Source organism: Oenanthe melanoleuca, chromosome 13, assembly GCF_029582105.1.
Source record: "Oenanthe melanoleuca isolate GR-GAL-2019-014 chromosome 13, OMel1.0, whole genome shotgun sequence".
Taxonomy (NCBI): domain Eukaryota; kingdom Metazoa; phylum Chordata; class Aves; order Passeriformes; family Muscicapidae; genus Oenanthe; species Oenanthe melanoleuca.
The window spans coordinates 11,121,329-11,147,513 of record NC_079347.1 but is presented as its reverse complement, the minus strand read 5'-3'; the positions used below and the strand labels follow the sequence as shown (position 1 = coordinate 11,147,513).

The 26,185-nt window shown below is 37.9% G+C and overlaps 1 protein-coding gene across 1 annotated transcript in view; it reads left to right on the top strand.

The window, feature by feature from the left end:
- SPOCK1 (SPARC (osteonectin), cwcv and kazal like domains proteoglycan 1) overlaps positions 1–26,185 on the top strand; it is a 264,257-nt gene that overhangs the window by 72,646 nt on the left and 165,426 nt on the right. Inside the window, exon 3 of the mRNA XM_056502504.1 lies at positions 10,091–10,136. Within this exon, the coding sequence (XP_056358479.1) occupies positions 10,091–10,136 (46 nt within the window). The remainder of the gene's footprint in view (positions 1–10,090; positions 10,137–26,185) is intronic.

Sequence of the window (26,185 nt, the reverse complement as noted above, 5' to 3'; positions counted from 1 at the left end):
CCTTCGTTGCAAATGCAAGACTTGTGTGGCTTAAAATGCTCAGCATGGATCTGAAATTGCCTCTGGACAGTGTTCTGAGGACTCCTTAAAAACAAATTATGCTCAAATTGAGCAGTCAGGTGCTCTCTTCTGCTAAAATAAAGTAGGCTCAAAGGTAGTGGAAATCTGTGCTGTGGACACCAATAGCCTTGACATTTGAATCCCACTGGAACAATTACTGCAGTTTAGCTATCTGATGCCTGAATCAGAGTATTTTGTTTCTTTGGCCTTTTTAGCTTACTTTTTTTGCTATTCTTATTGATTACTTGAGCTGAATCCTTTGAAATACCATTCCAAAAAAGCCTGTTTCTCTACAAAATACTATTGCTTCAGCCAGATGGCAAGTAGCAGTCACTGAGGAAAAGTAACTTGTCATTGTTACTTTACAACTGACAGAGAAAATTAATTTCTTAATATTCATAAAAATCTTATTTAATCAGAGTAATAAATTAATGAGGAACTGTCAGTAAAAAAAAGTTACATTCATGTATCTCCAGTGACTTTTCAGGACATGGATAGAGGTAACACAAACCTGTCAACAAAAGAACATTACGAGGGATTCTCCTGAATGAAGGGACTTCACTTGTGGGTGCTCCATCCCTGGAAGTGTTCAAAGCCAGGTTGGATGGGGCCCTGAGCAGCCTGCTCTGGGGGGTATCATCATGGGTTGGGACTGGATGAACTTTAAGGTCCCTTCCAACCCAAATCATTTTGTGATTCTGATGACAGAATCAAGCAACCCCGACTATTATGGACACTTTCATCACATGATAGCTTTTATAAACTGAGCAAGGTACTTAAAATAACCTGCTGGGTGCTCAGGTTGTTGGTGACAACCAAAGTGAGGAGCCTTTACCTGAGGGGGAGCAGCATTTCTGTTTGCAGCAACTGCTGCACATTTTTCACTGGTTTGCCCCCATGAACCCGCCCTCAGTTTTGCATAATGATTTTTGATGTAGTGTTCTTTTTTTTTTTTCTCAGAATGGATAAAATGTCAGAGACAATTAAGAAAATGATGTTATAAACTGGAATGGAAACTGCACATTTGTAATGGCTCACAGGGTTTCTGATCTAAAATGTGTACAACCCTCTCCCATGCTCAGCAGCTGGTTATGTCATGGGCTGGTTGCCCATGACTGCTTCTTCCTGATGCAGTTCTAAGAAATTTCTCATACTGGCTAAAAACTGACTAAAGGACTACAGAGTTGTCCTTTTCAAAAGCAGCACGTTTGATTTCACCTTTTGCAAAGGTTTCTTCAACAATACTTGGAACTAGATTTTTCTGGAAGCTACAAATGAAGTACAAAGAAATGCCTGTGTGCTCCCAGGGACAGTGCATTGCTCATAATCCAGTATAATTCATACAGTCTCTTTCCAGTCATTAGTTATGCATTTAAATAAGTATTTGAAATGCTTGGGACATTGTAACTAATTTAATTGTCTCTCTAGAAATGTGCCCCTAAATATCAAAGTTACAGAAGTTGATTTTATTCAACTGCTTGTATGTTTTGACCAGTGGGATTTGTATATCTAAGTGGAACATCAGTATTTTATGCATAACTTTTATTTTATATTGATATTAGGAGAATTATTACTTTATTTCATAATGAGATTATTCTTATTATGGTAATTAAAAAAAAATCGCATGACTCTGAAAAAATTCTGAAAACTTGTAAAATAAACCAAGAAGTAGCAATGTACTTCATTATGCAAATTGTTATTTGTTGTAAAGCAGTTCCCATGTATGAAAGCAGTGGTAGCATTAGGTTTTTTCATGTGGGTGTTGTTCTCCAGATACAACTCCATAAATGATCAGCTAAAAAGAACCAGGGATTGTGTCAAAAACAGCTACTGCAGATGCACTGTCAAAGCAACAAGGGTACTGAAAGGGAAGATACATTGCCAAAGGCTTTATAACCTTCAGGTTAATGTGTTTGGCTTTCCAGCTGCCTAAAAACAATTGCTTTCTAAGCACGTAATTTGAATTTTTGACTGAAAATTAAGATGTGGAAAGAGTTTAGCAGCTCTCCTTTCAAGGTTTTCAGTATTACCCCTGTTGAGAATATGATTTATTAACAATACTATTCTCTCTATAGAGAACCTGCAGGGACCATTCCCCGATAATATTTGCAGTTATAAACTAAGATAAAGGCATGGTGGTTTTGATAAGTGGAAAACAAGCAAATGATCATGTGAGAAAGCACCATTAGACCTGTGAATCTTCATTTCACATGCTGAGCACTTCTGATATTTTTGTTCATTAGTTGGGACCTTGTAAGACTCACCAGAGGCAGAGAGTTAACCTGACTATCCAGCTGGGAATGATGCCTAGGTCAGAGATCAGAAGTAATGCTGCTTTGAGGATTTGCACCTGGAAGGAGAGGGAATATATTTTTGTTATCTCTGCCTCTGTTCCTTCCTTCCTGTCTGACTGGGAGCTGCTCAGCTGGGGAAAGTTGATGGCCCCCATCCCAGTGTTCAATGTGACCAAGGCACTTTTTCCCTGCCACCCCCCTAGTTTTAGATATTTCAGCACAGATAGTTGTGTGGTTGTCCCAGCCACCCAAATACATCAGCTCTGTCAGTTCTGGCACAGGCTGTGCCACGGCAGCTCTGGAGCTGCTGCCTCACAGCTGGCACTCACTCATCCTGCCTGGAGCACAGGAAGTGAGCATGAGCATCTGTTTGCCCTCAACATTGTAGACATACACTCTGGCTCCATTCTTTTGGATAAACAAAGAGTGGTTTGGGGTTTTTTAAGAAATATTTTTAATTCGTACTATATTTGTCTTTTTACAAAAAACCCCTAAAAACTAAAATAACTGAAAGCCTCCCAAAAAAAAAACAATCAACTGCAAAAACCAGGACAGCAGCAGGAAGATTTTTATAAAATCTTCCATGTGATTGAGTTGTAAAGAATGACAATTCATATTCTAGCTGATATGGACTCAGACATAAGGAATATATTCACTTTTTTCTCAGATATTTAAATTTAATTTTTAAAATTGTTGCCACCTCAGTGAATGATTGTGAGTATGGGTAAGAAAAGTCTATGCTGAAAGTTTCCCCTGCCACTTTCTCAGTATTGCTCATGACAACTTCTGGCAAAGTCTTTCAGCAAAACAGGAGTAGCAAATCCTCTTTCCTAATATAGCAGAAAAAAAACAAAACAGCCAAAAAAAAAAACTTTTTATTTTTGAAAATAAGAAACCCAGTAGTATTCTGGGCCATGAATATGGCCAGAAGTTGGTTTTGCACATTAGTGGTAGCTGAGCAAAAGTCTGTGTACTGAGAATTTGAGTAGTATGAGAAATCTCAGATTGTAAGATATGGTCAAGGATCTTGTCAATGCCGTACACATCTGAGGACTCTTTAGGATAATTATTTATGAATTTTATACTATTATTAATAAACCACTGTTAATGTACTTGCCATTATAAAGGAACCTAATGTGAATGGTTGTACTTTTATCAATTCATTACATTTTTGTCAATGACAGTATTTTAGGCAGGTCCTGACTCTGCAGACCTTTTATTGCATGTGACACTGCTTCCTACTCCCATGGATTCTCTCAGTGTCACCACTTAATTTTGGGAGCTCTTTCAGTAAACCCAGATATTCCTGGCCTTTCTGGGACATTTCTACCTAAACTGAAAGCTTTCCCATACAAAATTTAAGACTAAATATCTCCATCACCAGCATTACTAATTCTCTAAGCCAAAGCATCCTGTTTGGATGCAGTTCTCTGATTCCTGAGAGAAAGCACAGAATTGGTTAGAGACATCTTAACTAAGAGATCTCATTGGGGAGCTTTGTTCACTGAAGGACACAGTGGGTAAAATACATTCTCTTCCTCTTAAGCAAATAAAGACAATAAAGAGATAAATAAATAATGTGAAATTTGCTGACACAAGCTATTTGCTTAATACAGGCAGTAGGCTTTGGAGAGATATTTATGACAAGCTGGATTGACTTTAGCAAGCAGCAGCTGGTGCTTTAACACTGCTTGGTGCTGGAATGATCTGCACTGCAAGGTAGAGAGGCAGAAAATGCAGCTGCATCTTTCTGGAGCTAATTTTAACAAAAAGCAATGAGCTTGTAATTACCACTTTTTCCAGCTGGTCCTTATGAGGGTAAACGGTTTATTCATAGATGGAAGGTGAAAGAGGGAAATACAAAGCAGGCTGCAAAACAGTGTTAATAAATGTCCCTCCTGGAGGTACTTAGAAATTTAAACTCGTGCTGGCTAGGTGGGGCTGGGAAGGAAGATTGCTTCTTTGGGGGTGTCTGTGAGTCCTGGGTTATTCCTTTGTGTAGCAGGTTTCTCAGGAGGGGTCTGTGATGAGGCTTCCCTGCTGATTCTGTGCCTTGCAGGCTCCTCCAGCTCTGAGGCATCCTCCCAGCCTTGGGAGAACAAACTGAGCTGAGCTGGTGCTGAAAGGTACAAAATCAGGGGAATGTTTTCAGTTGGCATCTCATTTCTTCTTGAGTCATACAAATAAGTTATAAGCTCAATTAATGCAACAAATATAAATATTTATGAACCCATTTAGCTAATGTTTGGCTATATTTATAAATAAGAGCATCTTGCAAGAGCTTCTCTTTGACAAGTAAATAAAGTGTAGAGAGTGTTTATGTGTTAAATTATCCATGCTTCATTAACTCTTCCAAAATACCAAGTCTTAGGTAATAACTAAATTCAAAGTGACAAAAGAGTAGGATTAGTGGGAATAACTTTAATACTTAAACTTCAGGAGAACAAGAAGCTATTGTTTACTTTCTTAGTTGGTAGGGGAAGAGAAAATAAGTGTGTTTGGTTTTCCCATTTATTTCATTTTTTTTTTAAACTCTATTGTTATTGTAGTGATAGAAGGGGTAATAGGAGAGAAGTGCAGTCTCATATTAATGTCCTGGTCTTAGGGACAATTTCTATTTGCTGACTTTTCTGAGGTGACTAACAGGAAATTGTATTAGACCCAGGTCTACTTCAAGGCTTGATTTTTTTGCATATCAGAACCCAGTCTATGATTTCTGATGAATCTAAAGGTTCTGATGAATAAGATTTTTGAGAGTTCTGACTTTTATAAACTTTATCCCCTTTGCATACTTAGTTTAAGATATGATCATTGTCTTGATTGACTTTGCTGATGACACATCAATCAAGTTGGCTGAATTTGACACCCACATATTGGATGCTAAAAGATCATTTTGGTCTTCCTAAGAAACAATAATTTATTATGCATGATGTGGCAAAATGGATTTTAGAACATGGTGCTAGTGTTGCCAAGGTCACTGTTTTGATCCCCATGTGTGCCATTTGCTTAAGAATTAAACCTGATGATCCTTGTCTGTCCCTTCCAGCTCTGTGTTTCTGTGAAAATGTGTTTGCTCTAATCTCTTAATTGCTCAAACTAACATAATAAAAATGCAATGAAGAACTGAGGCCCAAGTCTAGCAATTTATATTTGCTTTTATATATTTATTTTTAATTTGTTATATTCACAACTGATTCCTAAGTTAGATATCCTGAGGGTAAAGTCTAGAAGAAGGGTTCCATGCTGCTAAGTGGTGAACAGATGCAGAACTGAAAGAGCAGCTCCTGTCTCAAATCTTGCAATTTAAGAAGTGGGGGAAGTCACTGGTAGCTTCTCTCTGTTGAGGGGCCCCTGGGCTCCCTGCCTTGTATCCCCACCTCAGGCAGGCAGCAGACTTTATAAAGGGGGCAGAAAGAACCTTGCCAAAGGCCTCCCCCCACACCTCGTGAGAACAGAACAGAACTCCAGATTTCCTCAAGAATTGCATTGGGCCCAGTTTGGCAGGAGTTGAATTTCTTTTCTTTTGGAATATTTAACCTGTGATGTGAGACTCGGAGTTGCAGAGGCCAGTCCAACCCATCACTTTTCTATAACACTGAGTTGAGCTAAGGGAGTCAGATCCAGCCTTGCCTTGCAGTATCAGCTCTTCTCTTTTCATGCATGATTTTAGGTGTGCAGAGTCCCTTCTGTTAATTAAAAGATAGACTTAGTCATATGCAGTCACTGAACCATGGGCAAAACCTTCAAAGTGTGAATTCTGTGGAAGAGGAAAGATATTTTTAAATATTTGTTCATCAAAAATATTTCTCAGTTGCTGTCACCTGCTGTATTGAAGTGGCCTTGTGCCTGGTTTTGCATTCCCTTCTAAGTCCATCCAATAAATAGTCTTTAAAATCAGCTAGGAAAAAAATTAAATTACGTCTCTCTTATACCAAGTATGTACAGATGAGTGTGTGGAAAACACTTTCTGGTGATTTTGCCTGCTAAAAGAGAATGAAAAAGCCATTTTTTGGTGCTCTGCAAGAAACATATTACTAGAATGGCATTTGGCTAATGCAGCAGATAAAAACTAGGTCATGGCAGCAGAGGTGGAAAGGGCAGAAAAGAAAGGGAGAAAATTGTTCCATTTGGGGTGAAGGTCATCTGAAATAAGTGATTTCACATTTAAAAGGCCACTTAAGGAGATAATTGATGAATGTTAACCTAATTTTATATTGCTTTATTTCATTCTTATTTCTTTTCTCATTTGTAATGCTTACGTGTTCAGGAAGTTGAGGTAGGTTTTTTTCAATTTTAACTTGTAAATATCCATGGAGTAAATAAAAATATTTGCAATATATCTTAATTCATTCTATATTTTAAACTCTTATGACCAGCTGTTGATATTGTTATAAATGAAATGCATTGATACATGTTAATAATTGTGTTAATATTGATTAATTAACATGTTAATATGAAAATTTGCATAAGTTTCAGAAAGCATAAGGGATTAGTATCAATCCTTGTAGAACACTCCAAAATGCATAGATTTCTTTCTGTCAGGAAGGTCTTTTACTGAATGGGAAATTTAAATCTCTTTAACCAAGCTTATTGTATATATATATATATATATATATATATATCTGTGCTGCTTCTGTTGGAAGAAGTTACAGTGAAATGATGATATTTCTGCAGAGACAATCAGAGTTCTACCTTCTAACAAAAGTCATTTGGGGATATTGTTATAAATCTCAGCCCCTTCCCGAGTACTGGCACAAAGCCCTGTCTGCTTCTGAGTCAGAGCTTGAGGTGTGTATTTAAATGTGACACAGATTTTCTGCTCACCATGTCCACAGGGTGAGTTTCACCTTTATGGTGCCATAACCCTTCAGTCTCAGTTCTTGCTGGTATTGATGCTGAAGTGAAGCCCTGGTGCTGTATTTTGTGTTGTGGTTTAATCCAGGTATCAACTCACACCCTCACCCTCCCCATTACCTGGGTGGCACAGGGAGGAGAACTGGGTGGAAAAATGGTAAACCCCATGAGTTGTGATAAGATTATTATTATTATTATTATTATTATTATTATTATTATTATTATTATCATTATCATTATTATTAAAAGAGAGATGAATAAAATGTAAGAAAGGCAAGTAATGGCCAGTACAATTTTCACCACCTGCTGAGCAGTGCCCAGCTGCTCCCCCAGTACTGACCATCTCCCCCCAGCCAACTCAGCCCAGTTCATATTCTGGGCTTTAAGATGTGAAATATCCCTTTGGCTACTTTGGGTCACTTGTCCTGGCCATTCTTCCTTCTGGGTCCTCTCTGAAGAAACCTGGAAAACTTTGGCTTGGAGTAAACACCCTTTAGCAACAACTAAAACATCAGTGTGTTATTAGCATTATTGTCATCCCAAATCAGCACTGTATCAGCTCCTAAGAGGAAAATTAATCCTATCCCAGCTGAAACCAGGACAGTTGTCCAACTGGCATAAGTTATTTTGAACTGCTATTGACTGTATTGCTCTAATGTATGTATAGTCATTATTTACTCCTGTGAATAATAATGGGGTTTGTATATTGAAAATCTCAAAGGTTTTCTCTATTCCACCTTTTAGGGCTTTTTTCTGGTATTTTTTCTTGTGTATTTTCTATGTTATCACACTGTGGTTTCAGGCACATTCTAAAATAAGCATAATTTCAATTTTCAAAATGGAATACTAAACAGGTCTGCATGAAGGAGAAGAGGACAAATAATAGATCTACAGAAGAGATGGCTGTGTTGTAGGTATTTTTGTGAGGAAGGTGCATTTTTTGTAAAATATTCCTTTGATACTGAAATTGAGATAAACCCCCTTTCCAATCCCTATTTCAAAACTGGTTCCATATGCCACCAGCATAAGAAATCCTTGTTGGGAGTTGAATTATTTAACAGTTTCTGATGCTGAAAACCCAGCAGCAAAGCAACACCTTGGAAGAAATGTAAGCAGGCAAAAAAAAAAAAAAAAAAAAAAAAAAAAAAAAAAAGAATATTTTGTTGCTGAAGAAAATTCTGCTATAAAATCTGAAAAAACAACACATTCTGAAAAGTGATTAATGCTTGGTGAATTTAGCAGTACATCATCATCAGTTACAAAGCATTGTATAACCATGAGGGAGTTTTGTATTAGCAAAGCTGTGAAATTCAAAGGCAAGCCTGCAGTTCTATTTTTGGTGCCAAACCCTGTACTTGTGAAGAAAAAAATATGGATACTTTTGATGTATCTGAGATAAATTATGAGTAATAGTCTTTGCTGGTTTTGTGGAACATTATCACTGTCCGTGAAGTCAGTATGACACTGAGCATGAGCATATTGGTTAAAAAAACATACATTTCCTCCTGCTAGTCATGCAGAATAATTTGATCTAGCCCAACATTTGCCCATGCTTGCCTGCTCCAGAGCAGGCAGAGAAGAGCAGCAGAACAGTCCTGCTCATGGTGTTCTGAAAGGAACATGAAGTGCATCTGTGGAGTCCTCACTCCTGCAACAGCCTGTTCTGAACCCATAAAGTCATGCTGACTGCCAAGTCCCCAAAATATTCCAGGTCAGGGTGACTGGATAGGCATGAGAGCATGTGAAATTGGTGTACTGCAGATAAATGGTAAATGAAGCCCTATGGAAGAAATAATTTAGATGTCTTATTCACACAGATGGGTTTTTAGTTACCATCCTGGCAGGAAAAAGAAATCTCGGTGTCATTCTGGACAGCTTGATGAATACATCTCTTTAGTGGCATCCCTCAGGAAATGAATATAGAATACTGGATATATTAAAAAGGAAACAAAGATTAATATGCAGAAAAATATGACAGTGTCATAGAAATGTTCTCTGCTCCTCACCTCGGATAGATAATTCTGTTAGCACGTCCTCTCAAAGACAACACAAGTGAGATACACAGAGTGTGCTGAAACTGATAAATCACTTGGGCTTAACTCCCAGTTCTTCAGCACTAGGGTTGATGGCATTCTGAAGCAGGGAAACTTTGCCTTCAGATAAATATTTGCTAGGTACACAGAATACAGATTGATCCAACTCATGGAAGAATTTTCTATTCTTTCTGGAGAGAGACTAGTTTGCAACAATCATTATTTGGGTACTCTGACAGCCACTGCTTTCTCCAGTGTAAAATCCAGTGAGAATTGTGCAGAACAGAACCACAACACTCACAATGATCTCTTTACATCAGATTTCAGAGAAATTTTAAAGTTTAATAGTGGGAAAAGTGACAAAAATATTCACTGCAAGTCCTCCTGGAAGTTGTTGCACTACTGAAGTGTAATGTTTGTAATATTGCTCCTGTATTCCTGTACATTCACAGTGGTGTGATTAACGTGTGTCCAAGTGGATGTATCTTAGAATTCACTTTGCTGATCTTTCACCACACCAGGATGGTGTGGATCATGTTATACTACCTGAACAATATGTTCTTTATTATCAAAGACTATAGACAAACATGAAATAATACAGTTATTATAAAATATTTAATAATGAGCATGCTTTCAACAACAATCCAGAAGAAAAATTAAAGGTGCTGAATCCAGGGACATTTTTATTCTTTAATTTTTAACCTGCATTTACTATTCTTTAAGACACAACCTGTTGATAGTCTTATCTGTTAGAATCAAAACACAAGTTAATTCATTTAGTTATGTAAAATAATACTGAAAATTGTATTTTTCCTGAGTTTTCTTTTCTTTTTTTTAATCCCCATTTAGGATGATTATTTCAGGAACTGGAATCCAAACAAGCCATTTGATCAAGGTAAACTTAGTACACATTTTGTGATTGTCTTCTGCTATTTTGTGATATCCCCATATGCTTTATGCCTCTCTTCCTCTGTCCCATGCATTAGTGGAGAGCTATATTCATACTTACATCTCGTTCCCAATTTAGTCACAGCTTGAGGTGGTTTATGTGGAAGAGTTTGACTCATCTCAGTATTTTTTCACCATGTTTTTTAAACCCCATCCATTCTGCTTTATATTCAATGATGAAATGTGTGCTCAGAGAGATTCTCTGTAACCATGAATCTTGGTTTAACATGCAGTTTAAAACAGGGATCTTCACATTCATTTTCTTTCATGTTAAAGGCTTTGCTAAATTAATGTCATAAATGTCACCACTGCATTTTCCAACACTCAAGGGGCCAATTCTTTGAAAGCAGCTGTAATACAGGAATTTCAGGGCTGATTTTAAAAGGAAAGTGGTGTTGTGTATATGCTGCTGTTTCAGATGCACTCTTTGTAAATGATGTTTTGCACTTTGTCTTGGTGAGTGTTTAAGTTATGGCAATAACTTCAAATATCTCCAGGCCAGCTAATAAAAGATAGGATAAAACCCCAAAATTACATTCTAATTGTGTCCAGGATAATCCTGGATACAGAAGCCATAGCAGGAAAAAGAAATTCCAAATTAAGTGTTTAGGAAGAAAATATTTATTGGAAGTCTCTGAAGGAGCTTTTGAAAATTTCATTTTATGTCTATTTCTATATTTCATTGCCAAGCATGTTCCTTGTATTGTCTGTAGCTCACAGAAATATAATTTGGGTTAGAACTTAAGAGTGTAGATTCTCTGTCTTTAGGGAAATGGAACTTCAGTGTCAAAGGAAAGTCAAAGTTGATGCTTTTGTCAAGACACATATCCACCGAGGTTTCCAAAGGTATTTGAGGGATTTAGGATTACAAATCCTATTGACTTCAAATGGAACTTATGCTCCTGCCACTTTCAGAGGCCTTGTGACCCTCTGTCTTCCCAAGAGGGAAAACAAAAAGGTAAATCTTGGCAAAGTATTGTAGAGAGATTTTGAACTGACTTTTAAACTGTCCTGTTTATTGTGTTACTGAGATGTCTGACTCTGGGCAAAACCAGGAATGTTTGTAGAGAATCTAAAGTCACACATGGATACCTTGAAGGGATATGTTGGATGTCTGTTAAGATTTCTGTCTCTTTGTAAAGAAGAGGATCATTTCTTTTTCAGTGTAGAATTTCTCTGACACTTTGGATGTCTCTGGTCAGGAAACAGAATGCAGACTGTAGGAGGCAGTCTGAGCAGGGTGCTCTGCCTTGCACAAAGATCTCTGCACTGTGTTTTTCTCACTTAAATCTTAAAAATTGATTTTATTTGGCCAGTAGATCATTCTTTTTGACAGAGGTCACTACTCTTGGCTGTGGCAAAATTTGCCCTGACTGGAACGTTAAAAATAGCCACTCAAACATTTCTAAAGGGATTTATTGTACAAAAAAAAATGTTTGAAAACTGTTTAGTTACATATACACAGAGCATGTGAGTCTTTAGTCATTGCTCCCAGTGTTGTCACCCACAAAATGAAGAGAAATCATATGTTGCTGCTTTGGACCCTATGAGTCAGATGCTGACAGGACTAATCCTCAGTTTACATATTCATATAGGTATGTATTTGTGTGTAAATGTATACATTAGATATTTGTGTATATATAGAGGGAAGGGCATTAAAATAGAAACTGCTGCGAGGAAGGAAGGAAAGGGAGGGAGGGAAGGAGGGAAGGAGGGAGGGAAGCTTTCTCTTTCCCAGACATTGCCACCAGAGCTTTAATTTCTGTAATTTTCCACAGAGAGGAAAAAGAATAGTCAGAAGAATTTGTCCCAGCTCTTTTATGCAGCATGACAATTGTTTAATCTCTTTTTCCTTTTTCATTCTCCCTTCCCTGGTATTTTTCCCATGTTGTTCTGTATGGATTTGGGGAGTTTAAATGCCCCTTATGCTCTTGTATGGTTTTTCAAGATAGAAAAGCTTTCATTTTATATTCTTTGGGATTCTGATACCCAGAGAGCTTGTGCAGATCCTGTGGTGAGGAGCCCTAGCTTGCTTCTGTGAATTCAGTAGCTGCTCTGTGTTCTCACCACACAATTGTTATTTTGAGAGATATCCCAAAGGCTTCTTTTAACCTCACAAGACCAAGATTCTTCCTAGTTACTGAAAAGAAAAAAAAAAAGCCTTCTCCAGTGGGTGAATGAAAACAGATTTGGGATTTTATAGAAAATCTAAGTCTGGTGTCACCAAGCTAAAACTCTTTTGTACAAACACTAACTTTTTGGGACAGGTTTACAAGGTTTTAATATTAAAAATCTACTTCTCAATTCTAAATCTAAAATCCTGCTTGAATATTCTAATTGTCAAGTCTTCATGTGGAGCCAGACTGTAGAGCTAGGCTGAAAGAGCTGGAAGGGCAAGGTTGGAAGTAACTGAAGGCAGAAAGTACCTGCCAGAGGGATCTCACAAAGGCAGCTGGAAGATTCCATATGTTTAACAGATTTAAAAACCAACAGTAATCAGAAGTTTTGAAAATCAGCAGAGTTCTGCTTCCAGGCTTGTATTTCATTTGCATCTTTTAAAGAAGTCTGCTGCATCCAACCAACTCTGTATTCTTTTCTAACAAAAAGCTGGCTTTATTCAGCAGGATGAATTATTTAATTGTGCATTGAAAAACAATAGCAGTGTAATGAAGCTGTCTGCTCTCTGCTTGCAGTGTGGAGAGAAATACCTGAGTGTTTGTCTCAAGAAAATAAATACCTTATTTTGTAAAAAATCATTCATGGCTTTCAATGAAACCACATCTAGAGAGTGACATGAGGTATCTTTGGATAACAGGCCTGTTCAAGGGAAGTCAACTTGAATGGTTCAACTGCAACTCAGAGGGCACTTGAGTGACCAGAGTTTATTTTTAGCTGAGCTACCAGCCCAGGTTTCTATTATCTTTAACCCAGGAGAAACCAATACAAAAGTGAACATCTTGCTGACAGAGCTGAGCTAACGAAGCCCTTGGACTGCAGAAGGCAGCAGAGTGTGTAGCCTGGAAATGATTGCTGCTCATTAATATTGAACTCAATGCTGTCACAGTTACAGAAGCAAGAAAGCAGAGGAACAGAGGAGCAGGTTAGTCAGGATTTTGAAATATGAATCAAAGAGTTGGGGTTTTTTCCTGGTAAGGTCATTTGAGAGTTCTTAAGTAGCTTGACAGCATCCTTTCCTGGTCTTCATCCACTTTGGAGACAGAAAAGAGAGAAAAGAGGAAAACTGTAGCATGACTTAAGTGAGAGATTTTGATATGTGTCTCATATTCAGCACCTATTCAGACTTGCCAGAAAATGAACTCATTAAGACTTTATGGATTATGCTAATTGAAAACGTTAGATTAAAAAAAGTAAGCTTAAGTTACTGAAAATTTCTGCTAGAAGCCACTCCCAAAATGGCTGGAAGCAGTCTGGAATGGTGTCCAGTTTGCCATATGACTTTTTAAAAGCATCTTTACCCAGAACATAAGAACTGTGGAAGTAATGGGATACACTTTGTATTGCAGATGCATGAGCTCTGAATCAAAACATATTTAAAACATCAAGCTGCCATTATTTTTAACTACACAGCTGTAAAAGGATCCAATAAGAGGGGTAAAACTTTGATTCTATGGAAATGGTGATTTTTTTTTTTCCTAAATACATGCTCAAAGCCACCCACTGAGCAATGGAATTTTCTGTTCAAGGAGGTGCAAGTTTCTCCCCTTCCACTTGGATTGTGACACTGTCAGATGATCGCAGTGGATGGAGCTGCCCTGAGTCCCCTCAGCTCTGCCTTTAGCACTGAGGCACCAGGACTGGCTAGAAACAGGGTACAGTTTTACCCATTGCTTGGTAGCAATGCCAAATATTCCAAGCTTGAGGGGAAAAAAAGCTCCTGATTAGAATTAGTCTGATCTTTCCCCTTTGTCTTCCTTTTCACTGTCCATTCCCAATTCTCCAAGAGCTGAGAAATCTGGACAGGGATGTTCCTTCTCAGGGCTTTCATTTTCTTCCCTTGGAGACAAGGGAATACAAAAACATCTAAAAAATCAAACTCCATATTCCACTGTATTGTGTGAAAATCTTTACCTGCCTGAATTGGACCTATCAATGACTGTCCCTAATGTCAGACACAGTCATTTAGACTTGACTATCATAATTAATTACAGACATGTACTCATTTCAAAGAGCTCCCCTTGAGCACTGATGAAAGGCTGAACTAGCAAAACACACTCACTTTTGAAGAGGAAACACTTATTTTGAGTGGATTGAGGCCTCCAATGTAGCATAGCCTGATTTTCACAGCCCAGCAGCCCTGTGAAGTGAATTTGCCAAATTTAGAGCGTTACATTTGAAGATAAATGTGTTGGTATCAATGCTGCTTCTCCTTGTGCATTGCATCCTACCTGTGTCTTTCCAGTGTTCAGATCACAGATCCAGATTCCAGAAATGGGCTTCTGCAGCTGTGCAAAAAAAAAATGTTTGCATAAAATTCATAAGCCTTCCACTACAAAAGGAGTGAAAATGGGAAGCCTGTGATGCAGGATGAAAAATCATAGAACCTGCAATTATTTTTGAACATGTAATTTTCTGTTAGCCCAGTTAAGATGTTCTTTCAGAAAAGCCTGAATAAATCCCTCACAAAGAGATGTTTAGTAGTGAACACATCTCTAGCCACAAATATATGTTAGTTTTATAATAAATGTTTTCTATTACAGTGCCTCAGACGGCAGATTTCAATTGAATAACTTATTTTGCAATTTATTTTTTGACTGTGCTTGAATTAGTTTTAGAGGCTTATTCATAGTGCAAGTGCACATGAATTATGTTTGCAAATCTTCAGTAAATCAGCCAGTTTTAGAACATGTTAACTGAATCAACCAAAAACAATAGCTGAGATGCTGCACATGAAGTATACTGTCTCCCATCAAATGCCTTTCTAGCACATATGGCTGCTTGTCTCCAGGCAGATGCACGTAGTTCTTTTTGCATTCTAGGAGTGTAATATTAAATTCCTTATAAGCTTGTAAGGAACCAATTTTGTCATTAAATATGGCACGAGAAGTGACAGCAGTGGGTCCTTGTGTGTGATTGCATTATGGCTGGTGTGCTTTGAGCAGAGACAGTGATCGATAGGCTGCTGGGCTGGAATTTTATTAGCACTTGGGGAGCACTTGTTAGTTTTGTCAATAATGGTGCTGGCTTGCTTTTAATGTCTCTCACTTCATTGGCTGTGAAGCAGACATGGTTTTCAAAGGGGAATTCATGCCCTCCCCATGCTCATCCAGCTTCCATTGAAATAAGAGCATTTTTGGGGAACATCACAGAACCCAACCCTGCTCTCTTTGGCATCTCTCAGGAAGCAGAGGTCTCCTTCCCTGTGCTTCAGTTCAGTATATAGAAATTAATTTTTGGTAACCTACCTAGACCTTTAAAGACGAAGTATGTGTAAAATACATACCTGCAAATCTTCCTTCCTTATTTGCTGCAACAGAAAGCCCAGTGCATTATCCAAACAGCTTTGGTTTCAGTTCTGATTTAAGGACAAACCAATGAGTGGCAAACTCTCCAGCTTTGAAATGTTATTTGACTTAAATATTGGATGGTATAGCATCTGCATGCCAGAGTGACCCTGGAATTACTATCCAGTCAGAAAAGTAGTTTGAACAGTATTTAAACATGTTTATGTGCTTGTCACTTAATAGATGATTACTGTCATTTGGTCCTAGCTGAAAAACAAGAACTCCTGTGGAGAATAAAAGTAGAAGGCAGAGTGGCAATGGCCATAAAAATGCATAAATGAGAATTTTTAGAAAGAGAAAAACATCAAAATAAAGACAAGTAATTTCAAATATAGATTTAAGTAAACTAAGAATTAGAAGAAGAAAGCACAAATGAATTATCCAAAGGCAGGAGCTTGGCTAATGACAAGACTCTTAATGATTGCAGTGGTGACAGGTTGAAGGTACAACTGAGTGACTCTTAAGGTTGAGCAGGCAATAGCCCCAACCTAGAAAGCCAAGTAAAAAACAAGATATTTGGGCAAGAATGTAACAATAACAGTTTTTACAAGTGTATTAGAAGAAAGAAAAAGAAATCAAGAAAAATGCTGGCTCAGTGGAAAGAGGTGCTCAGGTAAAGGCACTGCTGAGAATGCCAAGGCTTTGGCACATGGCTTTGCTTTGGCTTTCATGTTAAAGGGCTGCTAAGAACAGCAACTGTACTTATCTTCAGCTGGATAAGTAAGATCCTGGATGAGGGGGGAAAGGACAGGCTTGGGTAAATTGGATATCTCCAAATCAGCTGAAATTGATCTATTGTTTAAGGGAATCTGCTGAAATAATTTTACTGATACTAAAAGTTGTCCTTGAAAAGTTATGAAGTTTTACAAGATTGGGTAAAGACAAGAAACATGGTATTTTTATCATTAAGGAAAGGAAGAAAATGGGAAAATGCATCCTATGACTCAAACCTAAAATCCTGGGAAAAACCTCCCACACTAGGATAAATATTTATGCCAATATTTGTTAGCATCAATAAGATAAAGGGGTAAATAGAACTGGCATGGATGTCAAACTAAACTCTGTATTTTCTGTGACAATTACAGGCCTTGAAACTCAGGGATAAGCTTGCAGCATTACATATCTTGACTTAATAAGGTTTTTGACATTGTTTTCCATTACTGCCTTATAAGAAAGTTAAAGTGTTGTCTAAAAGAAATAATTATGAGGTGGATACCTCATAATTTTTTTCAAAATCAGTTGGAAAACTATGTTCTGGTAGTAGCTGTCAATGGTTCAGTGTCAGGCTGGGAAGATAAATTGAGTAGAGGTCTCTGTGATCTCTTTTGTGTCCAGTATTATTTACTAGTTTAATTAAACTATACATGTTGAAATTAGGCTGCCAATTCAATGTAGCATGTAAATAAAATACTCAGTCACCTTAAGAAATTTAAGAAATGGTCTGAAAACAAAGGTTAAATTTAGTCTAGGCAGATGCAAAGTTCTTAGATAAGAACAATCATCTGCACAAAACAGGATGAAAACCAATCAGTAATAAATTTGGACCGAAGGGCTGGGGGATTATAATGGATTACAAATAGAACATGAGTCAACAATGTCATTCTGCTGCAAAAGAAGGCAAATGTTGCACTGGCATGTGTAACCATGAGTCATCCTTCAGTGCCAGTAAGACCTTGGCTGGAATACATTGTCCAGATTTGAGTTACCAGGCTTCTTGGGTACTATGAATCAACTGGAAACTACCCAGAGAAATGTTACAAGGATGATCAGAGTTGCAGAAAATGTCCTCTGCGGAGAAAGACTGAAGGAGAGGAGCAAACCAACAAAACAGCAATAAAAACCACAAAAAAACCAAAATAATGCACAAATCCTGTTTTCAAATACTTAAAATTAACTGCAAAGTGGAGGGCTGATTTTATATCCATTGTGGATACAACAAGAGGGAGTAATTTTACACTGCAGCAAAGAAGATTAATTTTAGCCTTCATAGTGGCAGCAATATTTAAGCATTGGGAGAGATATTTTAAAGAAGATGTCGAGACTCTGTTGAAAGGTGTTCTGAAATATGTTAGACAAATGCCTTGCAGATAATGACCCATGCGTAACTGGTCTAGCAATGGAGGGGGAATGGAACCAGCATCCTTCCCAGAATTGCCATTCTAGCACTGTGATTCTGTGATTGTATTTTGATTAATGAGAACCAGCTAATTCCATTGAAAGCGCAGAAGAAATGCTGAAGGAGGTATTTCTTAAAATAAATTTCCTATCAAAGCAAAGAATGGAAAAGAAACGAACCAGTATCCTTGATAAATGTTTTGGCACCACCTGAAAATATACAGGTTTTAGTTTGAAGGGAGTAATGTTCACTGACAGCAAGACAGGCACTAACCAGGGCTGTCATGGGCTTGCAAAGCTCTGTGAGGGTAAACAGGGACTGGAAAAAGATTTTTCTCTGACTGCTTCTCCCTCTCTCTCTCTTGCTTTGTCATGTAGTCAGGAGGACTTCCTGGGGATGTAGTACTTGGTCTTAGTAGTTGTTCGTTGGTTTTTTTTGTCCAGACAGGAATAAAGGTTGTGATCTTACCCTAAGGCTAAAGATTTGGGTGAAAATAAGTTACCTGTTATTTTTCAATTCATTAGCTAAGATGTGATGATGCATATGTATTTAGGAATTAAATCTCCCTCTGCTGTAAACCCAAGTGCCCAGGTCATCAAAACACTAAATGAATCACAGCTGTTTTACTTCCTCTTCTCACTGCTTCAAATTAAGCATATTTGCATGAAATAATATTATTTCTTCTCTAAGCTGATTGTTTGCATTCTAGATTTGCAGCCTTGGTCATTTGTAAAGTTACTTTAAACTCCAAACTGCTGATGCTAAGCAGTCTATGGCAAGATGAATAAAAAACGTTTTCAAATATATTCTGATGCTGTTCTGCACTAAAAAATTCCCTAATGTTAGTCATTTGATCTCATCCTGTCTTTTCTCTCTGTGTCCTCCTGTTTCAGTATATCCAGGTTCTTCACCATGGACACCTGCTTGTGTTTAGCAGTTATAGCCCAACAGCTTTGAAGGCTTGTCAAATTTACATACATTTCTTTGAGATGAGGGGAGACTAAAGTCATATCTGAAGACTGAAATTTTACTTCTACTGCCCTTCTTGTAAGGTCTGTTCGAGGGTTTCTTCTGTTTTACTCAGAGGAGATCAGTAGCAGCATTGTTTCCTTATGGATGTGCATCCTTGCACTGCCTCTTCTGCTGTAGGAGAAGGATGCAGGCAGATGAAGTGCTGACCCAAAATGTGAGAGTATTAGATTCACTTTAACCACAGGGCAAGGTAGTACAATAAAACCTGCAATATAATTATGTTCTGCTCCTGGGAAAGCTTTAATTTATATGCTGAGCAATCCAATCAGTCTCTCACTTCCCATCTTATCTGGAACAAGTAAACAGAGCTCTGTGATAACTGGATGTACAGTAGAGCAATCCTAGGGATCATTGCACATTACAGCCATCTTTAATGCAATGTAAGTAAGTGTTATTGTAATTATTTTTAAGCTATCTATCTGTGTGTTCCTGGAGTTTATCCTTTATTTAATTGCTGGGGGTTAAAATTCAGTAGGCACACATTCTCTATGAGCAAATGTATCTTTGCTGGGAAGGCTCCAGCACTGAGGCTTGTTTCTCTCTTCAGTGGGGCCCTTGCAATGACCTTTCATATTTAAAACCAATGAAAGGTTGCTGGCATAACCAGAAGTCTGCAAAACTGAAAGGGAAGAACTTCTGCATTTCTTAGTGTTAAGTACAGGCATCTAACAAAAAAGTCTGGTTCTCTCTCAGTGGACCTGAGCTGCCTAAGGACTCAGTGTTAGCTAAAAGAAATCCAGTAGCCATGATTTGTTAATCCTGTTCTCAACGGCAGCATGTGGTTATAGTTAATTCAGCCTTACCCAATGGGTTTATTTATCCTTAAAATCCAGATTATGTTTAGCTATCCTGAAGAAGATAAAGTAAAACCATGAAAAGCCATCTTCAAGTAGAGTAATGAAAAGCACAAGTCTATTTGAAAAATACCACCAGAATGTTAATGTGAATGATATATCCAAGTATCAGAAACATAAATATATTGGTTGTGATCATTTAGACATAAAGACTATGAATTATTATGTTTCTCATCTTTAGATACTTAATCCATAGAACTCTTAAATACAACATTGCTATGTGCTGGCTATAGGCTGTACTTAGTTGTTCCCCCTCCTAATTGCCTGACATAGCTCCTGGGATTTGATATTTAGGGAAACATTATTCATTTTCCTTATGTTTCTATTTCTAAGGTGCTTTTTCATGAAGTGGCACTTCTAGTGTATTTTCCTACACAGGGCTGTGACAATAACATTTTCCCAATGCCTATAAATAAATTAAGTAAACTGTGGCTTGAAAGAGAAATTGCTATCAGCTGGTGTTCCACTACCTACAAAACATTTTATCTTCTTTCAGTTTCTATTACTTTGCTCTCCCTTGATTTGGTAGGGGAAGTTGTGTTCCCTGTTAGTGTCATGTGGTGCATTTGTGAGCAGCGTGCTTGATGTATGGAACTATCCCAGGCACCCGGTGTGGAGAGCTCTGCTTTGGAAATTGCATTGAAGATGAACTTTTTGGCAGATGGAGATGTTGATATGATTTGGATATAGGCCTGTTTGTATCAGTCAGTCAGATACTTCATTTTTTAAGATGGAATAAAAAATAAAGGTTGGAGATGAAAGAGGAGAGAAAGGCCACCTGTCTAGAGGAAGCAGAGAGCCCAGAAGGAGGAATGCACTCCAGGCTTTTATAAGAATGCAGCAAGTTATCTTCTCAGGCTGCAGTTTTAAAGAAAGGACATAGCTGCTTAACTTTTCTCATCTGCAGTTACTCAGAAGCTGGAGTAGTTGTTCATTTTGTCTGTGGTTTAGATTAGGAGGCCACTCTGAGATCTAGCTAAGCCTAATTAACCTTCAGTGGGCTAAAGTTAGCTGGGACCTGGTGCAAAAAGAGGCACACAAGGCTTCTTCTAGGCACTGATCCCAACTGAGACACAGCTCATGTTATTTATACACAAGATATTTGGATATTGCTTTATCCAAATTTTTCTGAAACAGTAAAGAGCAACTAATTCTTCCAGGTTTTCAAATGAAGACAAGTACTTGGAGGAAATGTGTGACATTAAATAACCATGACAGGTGTCCCTTAACCAGAGGGTTTTCTCCTGGAACACACTCCTCAGCCTTTGTGTTATCTCTGTGTAGGCCAGAGTATTTGAAAATTACCCAGGAAAAAAAGGATGTGTTGGAATAAAGGCTTTCAGGAGCTGGAGATTTGTGGTAGTGTCCCTTTTACTGTTTTCTTTTGAGTTGGGAAGGGATGAGGAAGAAAGAGAAAGCTGAGAGAAGCAAAAATAAAGTATGCAATAGATGATGTTGAATGCTTTGAAGAAGGATCAGGTAGATTAATAATGGATTTTTTGTGTGGCAGTCCCCTGGCATAGCTGATTTTTGCCTGCCTGTTAGTATGCTGTCTTTTTTGTCAATCTAGTAGAGAGAAAAGAATATTTTGCTTGCTTTTCTGAAATAACAGGAATTCTATAGTCTCTACAGGTTTTAAATTATTTTTATTTTTTTTAAATTAAAATATTGAATCCATACCCTCAAGACCTTAGGATAATGAAGTTTTTATCTCACTTCTAGTTAGTATTCAGTAAAAGGGGAGATGGGGTTTCAGGAGGTTGCTTGAGCAAGGCAGTAAAAGATGGAAATAGTTTTTTGTGTGGTGGAGAAGGCAAGGAGTGAAAAATTAAAATTGTATCTGGAGCAAAGGTGTTTTTTTGTGAACAATTGTATTAGTTTTAGGGATGTCTACGTTAAATTCTATTTCACTATCTCCTTCCACATATTTGTTGAGTACATTGGCACAACAAGATGTTTCAAAAGGAAACTATTAAAGATTAAAGTCTGAAATATTTACAAGCTTGCTTTTTTTAAGGCCCTAAATAATTATGAGAGGCCATTCTTATATGTTGGTAATTTCCTCAATGATAAGAACACTTAGTTTGAGAAATTAATTTTTGGTATGCTGACTAAATAAAAAATTCATTAAAATCTTTGTAGGGTCTATAGTAGAGAGCTAATTACAATGTTTTTTTCTTATATTTCAATTATGGTAGATGTGAATTAGCAAGTATTTTAATGAAACTTAGTAGCATTTATTTTCCACCAAATGGTGTGAATTTAAGTGACATCTCTGACACATAAAGAGCCTAGGGTTGGATATGTGTGGTGAATGGACTTTATTTTAATTATAATATAATTTTCCTGTCTTAGCAATTAAAGTTGGGCATTAACTCTAAATTCATTAATTCCTTTGCATAATTTTTTTTTCTTTGGGAGAGGACATACTAAAAATTCCTTTAAGCTTATAAAACTGGACGGCGTGTATGACAAATAGAGTTAAACTGGATTACCAAGGGGCAGAACACAAAGGCAGAATTACATCAGTGTCAAATTCTGCCCTCAGCTACGTGCAGGCTCCCTGGTGAAGTTACAGTGATTTAAATTTGGCTGAGACTTGCAGAACTTGAATGGAAAATGCATGTTCATTGGGTATATCTCTTTTTCAGTCATTCTGATATAAACCTGGCTACTGGGCAGTTGTATCATGTGCATTTTCCTATCCATGTAAACATCATTACATTAGGGCAATAGCTGAGCAAATTTGGTCCTAATTAGCTTTGATTAATTGCTTAGCTTGTGGATTTAGGTCATTTCTCCTCTGTCAGACAAAAGTACTAAGGTGCAAAAGCAGTGCTGATAATGTGGTAGAATTTTCTAACACTTTGGGGGGGTTAGGAAGCCACCTTCTCATCTCCTGCCTTCTCTTCACATGACAGCCGGAGCAGTGCTCAGACCTCTCCATCACTTCTGCTGAAGGATTTTGTGAGGGGTGAGCAGCACCTTGCCTCTCTCGTGTATGGGCGGGTTAGTTGTGGTATCTGAGGTATCTGACTCATTCTTCAAATGCTTATAAGGTCATGGATTTGAAAGAATTCTCAAAATGAATAAAGCAGATGAAGTAGAAGGATTGGGTGTGCGTTCCCGATTTTGTAATTTTGCCATTCAGTGCTGCTTTCTAGGACTCAGTTTCATAGCAGAGACTGAAAAAGTGTCAGTAGTCCAAACATGAAAAAATGAGCATGTGACCAGATCTGGCTTCCACAGTTCCCTAGAAAATATGCCATAAACAAGGAAACTGCAGATCCAGAGGGGAGTGATGAGCTCAGCAAGATCCTGAAGTCTGACAGTTCTGTTCTTCTAAACACTGTCTGATGCTGTTATGTGCTGAGTCCTTCTACTGAAGCAATTTCACACCTCATCTGCTAGAGATGAAAATGGCAGGGAACAAACTATAAATCCAGCTAAAACTTAGTTTAGTAGATACATCATCCTATCAGAATCTTCTCATATAAATTATTAGTTCATCACTTCCTCAATCTACTAAACTTGCAAAGCTTTGGAAATGACATGATGTATCATTATCTCAAGAAACCCTTAAGGAATTAAGTAAACCACCTCTTCCTCCCAGGCAACATCAACCCTGTCTGCATCAGTTCTGACACTTCCACACTGTCCACAGTCTCCCCAGCAATTTATTCTGGTATTCTTATTGGAAATTTGTCACCTGAACTTTCCTTTTCTGCAGTTCAGACCTTTGAATTGAAAACTTTCATGCTGTGTGTCATTGACAAGACAAACAAATGAGTGTCACCTTAAATTTAGTGTTTTTCTTTTATGAAGGCTTGTTATATTTCCTTTCAGTGCTGTCTTCTTAACCACAGATCGGTGAGTTCTTCTTCACAGATCATTTACTGGCCTTATTAGTCTCTACCAAATGGATCAGAACGAGGTATTTCAAAAGCAAGAGAGGAGATACCAAGAATCCAAGGGTTTGGGAACTAGAAGGCTATTTTCTGTGGCTCATGGTACCTGTGTCCTGGTTCCAGATGGGACAGAATTAATTTTCTTCCTGGTAGGTGGTTTATTGCTGTGGTTTGGATTTAGGATGAGAATAATGTCAATAACACACCAATGTTTTAGCTGCTGCTGAGCAATGCTTACTGCAAGTCAAGGAAGAAGCTTTAGGCTTCTCACCCCCACAGCAGGGAGGTTGGGGGGCATGAGAGGCTGGCAGGGGACACAGCCAGGGGACAACTGACCCCAGAGATATTCCAGACCACAGGAGACCATGCTTAGGGTATAAACTAGGAGGAAAGCTGGTCAGGGGCTGCTTCCAAGGAGCTGGCCAGGCATCAGTCAGTGGAAGGTGAGAAGTTGAATTTTGCATCACTTGGGCAATACCACTATTATTATCATTATTACTACTATTATTGTTATCATCATCATCATCATCATCATCATCCGTTCCTTCTCTGTCCTGTTAAATGTCTTTGTTGCAACCCATGGATTTTTCTCTTTTTCCAAATTCTCTCCCCCATTTCACTGCCAGGGGCAGGGAGTGAGTGGCTGTGTGGAGCTCAGCTACCATGGTGACATACCTGTGAATTCCCACGTTTGTGTGGAAAGTCTGTGCATCCATGGGCACAAAGGGGAATGAATTTCGTGCTGTTTTTGCAAACAATCAGAATCAGGGGAGCAAAAATGTTACACAGTAGGATTTGAAACAGCACTTTCACATTCAGTTCTTTCCAGCTACATGGAGTAGTTTGAAAGAGATTCTTGTCACACCTTTCCAAGATGCAACAGTGGTTATGTAATTGTTACAATGAGGAGCTGCTGTTATGTTTTCCAGGGATCAGACCAGATGTTTTATGGGTCCCAGTTCCTTACTGCTAGGGCATCTGGGCACTGCAGTGTGTGTAGGTGTGTGTTAAGATCTAAACTATGCAGTCTGTGATAAAACTTGCACATGCAATTGCGACTGTAACGAGGTTAAAGCAGGGCAGACAAACTACATTTATAACATTCCTCTTCCTCACCTTTTTCACCCCTATTACACAATTTGTTATGTGTCTGTTGGCTGGAATGTGTTCTATGCTGTTGGACTTGTTGACTGCTGGCATTATGGAGTTGGCAGAACTGCCAGAATCAAAACTTTCCTGAGATTTTTTTAGCACCTCTGCAAGGGTCTGTGATGCCAAATGTAACTGACCTCAAGCCTGAGCAGGTACTGTCACTCTCCATTCCTTTTTCCTTGTTCCCCTTGTTTTGTGTGCTCTGAATGTGCAGAGAACTGAGGCAGCACTTCATGTGGGCACCCTGTTGGAAAGCTGCAGGCATGAAATCTGGAAAGGTTTTCCCAAGCTGCATTAGGAGTCACTGAGACACATAAAGAGTATCAGTCTAATGGAATGAGCACCAGCAGAATATTGTTTATTATGACTGCTCATGTTTTGTTTCACTGCTTTAGACACTTCCATGCTTGACCCAGCACCTGCATTTGAACAAAATGTTATCTCTCTTCAGTATAAACTTTGTTGTGTGTAAAGTTAAAGAGAACTTGAGAATTTCCTTCTTGGACTTTGAATTTTTTCTAGGATTGTATCTTCCATAAATAACACAACCCAGTGGTTTTATTTCTTATACTTTTCACAAGACACTCCTATTTTTGGTTTGAAACAAATGATGTTTCCACATTATTTGAAATAATTTCAGCCTCATTGCCATCATCTGGTCAAATAATCCTTTAATCCATGCTCACAACCAATTGATCCTTTATTTTTTAATGTTTTTCTTAGTGGATGCCTATATTATGCTATAGTAGTGCAGATAAAGTATGATTGATCAGTTAATCAAATGAGAATTATTAGTGGATCATTAATTCTGGCTGCATAGATGATTAAAAGTACTGATTTTTACACCTAGGGCCAGTGATATTTTTTATGATAAAGATTTAGAATATATTTATGCAAGCAGAAAATTGGATCAGCATTACCATCAATGCATTAAATTGCAGGATTTTATTAGAGAAGAATTCCCTTATAATATAACAGTAGATATAGATGTGGGGGAAAAAAAAGGAAAACATGAGAATTACCATGAAAGGTTTTGCATCTTTAAATTACAATTTGATCTTTAAAATATTGTGTATGCCCAAAATAATTTCCTTTGCATGCTGGATATCACTCCTATGTGATTTAAGTGTTCTCAGTGTGGACACTTCTCTCCCTGAATCATGACATATTCCTGATGATTTGGTTTATATTCTTTGATTTGTGCAGTCTGAGTTAGTATGGTCTCCTGGATCAAATTAAATAAAAGGAAGAAAGGTGAAAATTCTGTGTGATGTGGAGGACTGATTTTTTTCCTGTATTATAAACAAGTGAAACTTCAATAATGACAAATAATAACTGTTACTTAAACCTGACTCAGAGCAGCAATTATCTGATTGAAGAGTCTGCACAACCTCTTTGTCTCATTCTGGCCA